Below are 6,870 nucleotides of genomic sequence, written 5' to 3' on the forward strand. Positions count from 1 at the left end.
GGGGAGTTTTATTTTGTATTAAATATACATTGTGTCCAGTCTTTTTCATTCTTCAAACTCCATGAAAATCAGGAACTTCAGATTTACTCCATGAAACATTTTTTTTCTGGACCTCCTGTTATTCTGGGGAAACATCACCTTATAGCTTTTAGGTGAAATCAGTACACACACACAAACAATCTCACTCATTCCCTCTGTGGTCTCGGCAAGATACTTGTATGTTTAAAATTGTTAATTTGAGGCTCAGTATGAATTGAAGTCCTATTGACAAATCTTTTCAATTGTTGACTGTTAAGCTATTGTGTCCAGATAAATTAATTTACACATGCCAGATAAAACAGTTTTTGTGTTAAAGGTCATTATTAGAAAAGCAGGTGTTAGTTGATGGACAGGGCATTATAAAAACTGTCTTCTTTCTTTATATATTAAAAGGTATAGCTTTATTTTCCAAATTAAATTGGAAATTTGAGCTTTTATACCCATTAATTTGTAGAACTCCAAATTTCTTGTTAGTTTTTTTTCAGAATGTTTAAGATTGAATTTGTCAGGAATTGTCGAATTGTGTGTGTGTGTGCATGCATGGTAACAAGACTACTGAAACTGACCACAAATTCATGTGTTTCAGATAGTAAAATTTTTTTAAGTTTTAAAATGACAGTTTTATATCAGGTAATTCTTTTCTGTTAAGTTAGCACAAACAGTTTGATCAGGTTTGAAAAAGTTTTGAATTTTAAGCCTTGTTCTTGAAAAGTGCTTTTTTGATGAAAATTTGAAAAAGTATGGAAAAGTGTTTGATTGTAACTTAAAGTAGAAAAACTGAGTACTAAATATGTTTCTCATCATTTTTCATCCTTCAGCAGGGCCTTGATTATAATGTATGTCTTGTTGTAACACTGTAATACTAGCCTTGGTTATTTCCAGTCATAAGCTACTGCTGTGTTTAGAAATACCAGCCATTCGTTCACACAGTTTTTATGAAGAAGTCATCTGTTCTGCTTGATTTCTCTGGGAAAGAGTATATATAATCATTCTTAGGCTGATTACATTTATACAAGTAATAAATTGGGTATTATAAATGGGATAAAGGCATGGCTGTGTGTATAATTGAGTAAAAGACAAATGCTTCTAACATGAGAGGGTAGTTTCAAAACTAAACATTGCACATAGAAGGTGATAAATACAAAATGAACACAAAAGACATTTTGTCTGTATGTGAAATTACTGGATTCTTATCATTGTTTTGGGTTCTGTTAAGACAAATAATAAAATTTATGATGAACACAATGTATTTTCTCTTGAGACTGATCAACATGGCTTAAATTTGCAACCATCAAGCTCGGTAATATTTCTGACTATCCCACCAATTCATGGGCAATGTAAGTCAGTAGATAAGCTTAATGAAACTGTAATGTCTCACACTTGACTTTGCATTCACATATTGTGGTGCATATATAGTTAGTGCTAAAGTGTAAAGTGCTTAAATAATTAAAACACAAATAGCCATGTAATTTCACAAATTTTCATTATTGGTATGAAATTTGTTTTGCAATGTCTCCAAGTGAATGAGCACGTTGACTATTTCTAACTTTTTGGTTTCAGAAGTGGGACTGTTATAGATCATGCTATGCTCATACTATTATTTCCTATATGTCCATCAACTTTATTTATGTTGATCCTACTCCCATCAGGAATTGACTCATACCAATGTAAGCATAACAAATGGCAATCTATTACTGGTAATTAATAATACATAGATTTAGAAGTAGTTTTGTTTCTTACTGGCAGCATATTACTTTCTTCCTTTACCCCTCTTGATTTATTTGTTTTCTCTCGCAGCTCCTAGTCATCATATTTTTTTTCTTTCATTGAACTCCTGTGTTTTATATTCCTTTCTCAAACCCACACTGAATAAGTTCCTCCCTTTCTGCCCTTGCACCTGGTTTCTGTATATCAGTGTAAAGCATTTCATTAGCATAAGGGTCTTGTAGTCTCTGTACTACTTAACTTAGAAAGGCTGCCATTCTCCAGTTATTTTGTAATGACTTAGAGCATTCTAATCCCTTAATTGCTTGGAGACTGACCACAAGTTTGTTGCCTTCTCACCTCTCTCAACCTTAGTTGATATTCCTTACAGTTAACTTCATAACAAACAAAAGCTTTACATTATTATACAAGTGTTTTAATCTATTCCCTAGTGACACCAGTAGTTCATATTTATTTTAGTTTCTAAGGCAGGTGTATGTACTAATTAGGTATGTAGTTTTATGATCAAGATTAAATCAAAATTAGAAACTAGTTCTTGGGTGATCTTCACTTTTAAGATTTAAAAACAAAAAAGGTGAAAGATACAGTATTTGTAACAAAATTTTACCATTGACACCAAAAATAGTAGATGGATAAATGTTGTGTTAATTTCTATCCTTGGGAAAAAAATGTTGGTCGTAGAAAATGCGGTAAAAGTATAAAACCATGTTTCAGTACAACATACTGATATTCTACTGCCTAAGTGTATTTAAACTTCTAAGAAAGTTATAATTGGCATGACAAATGATGGCTCCAAGAGGAATAATTCAGCTTAAAAGAAAAATATTTATCTAAATAACTTACTTTTGTATCAGTAGTTTAGAAAATAAAATTGTTAGAGAAAAAATAATATTAATTATAACATTACGTTGAAAGGTTTTATTTAATTAACTTGTTTGTGATCATTCTGTCATTAAATGTATGTATGTCTCGAAGTGGAAAAGTAGTTGTGTAAGATTTCTGAATTACTTTTGTTTTTTTAAATATTGATGACTAAAGAACAATGATCCACATTTTTATTTTTACTTGAGAAATGTAAAATGATTTTACTTGTTCAGCATCAAAAATGGGGAGAAGGGGGGGGGGGTTAATCTAGTTCATTATATATTTCTGATTATTTTTGTTATTTTTATTCTGATTTCCAGGTGCCAGACTCATGCACAAGTACAATGCACATGGTGCTACAGATGTGACTGGTTTTGGTCTTTTAGGTCATGCTCAGAATCTTGCTAAGAGTCAGAATAATGAAGTGTCATTTGTGATCCACAATCTTCCCATTATTGCTAAGATGGCAGCTGTTGCTAAAGCTTGTGGCAACATGTTTCAGTTACTTCAGGGGCATTCACCAGAAACTTCAGGTGAACCTCAAAATGTTTTTTTAAGTTTTGAATTTAAAAACAACATTAAGATTGTCTGTTACACAATTAGATTTTTTAAAATTTGAATTTACTTTAACAGTATTTTAAAATAAGGAGATAATTTGAAGTTGTACTGCCTGATTATGTATGTACAGTTTTATAAGAAATATTGAAATGTATGAAATTTGTAAATTAGTTAGTTTATCTCTTGAAAAGTCTAATGTGATTCAGGGTTGCTACCATGTATTTCCAGGAAGACATTACTGCTATAAGAAGTGTTCCATGATCTTATGTAATCACAAGTGTGTGGAACTTTTATAAGGTTTTTTTTTTCATCATAAATGTATGTATCTACTATAATAGTTCATGGAACATGAACAGGTTGTAATTCATTTACACTTCTCAAGCTTCAAGTTGCACCATATAAAAAGTGCCTCTTAGAATTGAACTGAAGCTGAAAGCATCTAGTGTAAGAATAATGATATTTACTTGATACCATCAGTGTATATTACTATTTATATAGTGAATCCTTTGTAATCTGATACATATATGATGGAAATTAAAACTGTTCCCTTTGAATCGTTACTTTTATTTTCCTCCCTGTTACTAAGTCTTCTGATTTTTGTGTAGTTTTAATTAAAAATTGAAAAAATATTTTTTCTTGTAATTGGCAGTTATAATCTACATTTTAAAATAAAACTAACTATAAGATATCTCTTTATTATCTTTTGTTACATAAATACTTGATTTAATGCAACATTTTGCATAAAGGCAACTCCTATGCAGAATGCCCCAAAATAATCAGATATTTATCAGTTTGATATTTTCTCAAGATTTGTAAACTTGTTATTAAACAGTACAGCTCCTTTTTTTTATTACAAAATTATAATAAGAATAAAAATGTAAATATCACTCTTTAGGATCAGTTATCCTTTGGGAGAAAAAAAAATTACTAGCATATTAAAGGAACCTTGATGTAAACACTACACAATGTGAAATGAGTTGTGGGTTTGGATTGATATGGTGGTTCTTATATTAAAGAAACTACATTTCTTTTGATCAGGTGCTGGAGTGTTTGTTGTAATGGGTATGGTAAAGTGACCATAACTGTTTTTATTACATGTAGCAAATTTATTTATACACACATAAAATAAGAGCCTCTTATCTTTCAATTTGCTAAGATATCACTTATGTACTGAATCAAACCCAATGGCACCCGCCCACTTCTTTCCATTTTTGGAAATGCTTATATACATTTATTTCTATATATGACATGAATAATCCAATTTTAATGACAAGCAGCAACCGAGTACAAAAGTTGTAACTTGAAGTGATAATTGTTTGCTTTACTTATTTAGTTACTATTCTATGTTTTAAGAAAAACAAGTTTAAGAACTTATTTCTAAGTGGCAATAATCTATATACATATATAATGTATAATAATGGAAATGTGACTGTATTTTACAAAATACTAGTTTATTAAATTAAAACCAAGACAGGTGACTTTGTAAAGACTAAAAGTCAGTTTTATATTACTGGATATGGTAACATGAGTACATGTGTGCTGCTTCTGTATTGTTAGCCAGGCATAGCTCAAAGGTCAATATAATAAACATAATAAATATATATATATATAAATGTATAATGTTATGAGATTTAAGCTATTTAGTCTAAACATTTATGTTTTCATGTTATAATTTGTAGTCATTCTAGAATGAAAAGGCATAATTTATATTTGTTTCCTTTTTTTTTTAACTTGGTTACGAGATTGGTCAAATCGACCAAACCCGTACAGTGATTCGTTACTGAAAGTAAGAGATAAAATATAAAGTTTTTTTCTTAAGAAACATTTGATAACTGTCTGGACATTATAAAGATTTTGCATGTGAAATCTTAAAATGAAAAGTACTTTGCATGTTGGATAGGCAAGATGCGAAAAGATAAATGGAAGGCATGAGAAAAACATTTCTTTACAAACCTTAAGACTTAAAAAAAAATTGATATTTTGCGTGTGAAAGTATTGTAATGTTTACTGATAATCTGCCAAATTTCATTAACATATGTTTACTAATTTAAAAGTTATAGCATGAAAACTATAACAAGCACAAAATGGTTATGAGGTTGGTTCCAGGGATCAAGCCTGTGCTGAAAGAGTTAATATGCTTGATATGCAAACAAGCAACTGTAAAGTAATATTAATGTTTGTATTGTTTCAGTTGGTCTTCTGGTCTGCTCAAAATGAGAACAAGTAAGTGTGTCTTGTAACATTAATGCTTGTATTGTTTCAGGTGGCCTTCTGATCTGTTTGCCACGAGAACAAGCAGCTGCATACTGTAAAGACATAGAAAAAAGTGAAGGCTATCAAGCTTGGATCATTGGAATTGTAGAGAAAGGAAATCGAAAAGCACGCATTATTGAAAAACCCAGAGTCATTGAGGTTCCTGCTAAAGAAAAAGATGGAGAGATTTGGTAGCATTATTAGCTAATTTTGCACATTGTGAACTGTTGTGGGAGCAAAAGTTTCATTCCATGAACTTTATTCATTTTGAAATTAATCCATTTCAGCCCTCTTATGTTTCTGAAGCTTTTGGATACATTTTGCTTTCATAATTTTATTATTTTTCGTGATAAAAACAAAGTTTTTAGATACCACATTTTGACAACAGTTTTTCCAAGTCTGTTTGAAAACCTTGTAGATATATATGGTCAGGTAAAATCTGGATTGAGCAGCAGATGTTTCCTACCATCTATTAACAACCTTGTGTGATGCTGCATTGGCTGTCCATGGAATGATTCTATTCTGAGAATTCTCCTCTTGAGAATTGGAATAGATGAAGATTAGTGGTTCAGTTATTAAAATGGAGCTCTTGACTTGCTATTTCCAAAGATATAATAAATTAATTTGAAGACTTAGGAAATTATGGATATTAAAATATTTTTTGTTTCTTACATTAGTTTTGTTGCAATGTTTTGTTGCACTTAACACATTTAATATACAAATTTTGTGTACTAACAGATTATCCTTTGGACATCTTTATTACAGTATTAGTTTTAATACACTTCTTTTAAAGAAAACTCATCACACTAAGCCATTTTGTTTGTAAAAACCTAGAAGTTGAAAAGTACTTTGTCTACATTATCACTAGTGAATGAAAATTATAATAGTTTTTTTTTTATTGTTTCCAGAGGTGTTGCTAGGTGCTAAAAGATTTGGGGCTTGGGCCTATAGGCATGGGAATTTTAGCATTTCAGTATGATATCAATCATGGTTTTCTATTCTAATTTTTCAAGACACCAACTGGGGATTCGGGGCACTGTCAAATAGAATCGTGGCATGCGTCTCATGTGCCAGTGCCTAGCAATATGTCTGATTGTTTCATTCTTTGTATAGGCCATACATTTAATTATCTTTGAAATAAGTTTAATGTATTATTTGATAAAATGAATTCCTTGTAAAGTAATATAACATTACTATCAAATGGCTATGAATTGGTTTTTCTAAGGAATTTTAATACATTATTTGCATTGAATACGTGGGTGTAAGGGAAATAAGCAACATGTTTTTTTTACCATTTTATTCAGATTCTACCACATGTAAATTACTGTTCTCACTGAAAAACAGTGTGGATTTCTTGTCAAGTCAAAGGTTCTTTCCTCGTGTAGTTACTCAGCTTGTGAACCTTTAATGTTTTTGTTTTTTTTTATCTGA

The 6,870-nt window shown here is 30.5% G+C and overlaps 1 protein-coding gene across 2 annotated transcripts in view; it reads left to right on the forward strand.

Moving 5' to 3' along the window:
- LOC106478618 (selenide, water dikinase-like) overlaps positions 1–6,640 on the forward strand; it is a 30,505-nt gene extending 23,865 nt beyond the window's left edge. The window contains exons 6-7 of one of the 2 annotated variants that reach the window (XM_013939185.2): positions 2,949–3,161; positions 5,450–5,634. In XM_013939185.2, coding sequence (XP_013794639.1) covers positions 2,949–3,161; positions 5,450–5,634 — 398 coding nt within the window. Of the gene's footprint in view, positions 1–2,948; positions 3,162–5,449 lie in introns of both variants that reach the window. The other variant, XM_013939177.2, reaches the window with a different exon arrangement.
- The last annotated feature ends 230 nt before the right edge of the window (positions 6,641–6,870 follow it).

Source organism: Limulus polyphemus, unplaced genomic scaffold (genome assembly GCF_000517525.1).
Source record: "Limulus polyphemus unplaced genomic scaffold, Limulus_polyphemus-2.1.2 Scaffold11, whole genome shotgun sequence".
In the NCBI taxonomy this organism is placed as follows: domain Eukaryota; kingdom Metazoa; phylum Arthropoda; class Merostomata; order Xiphosura; family Limulidae; genus Limulus; species Limulus polyphemus.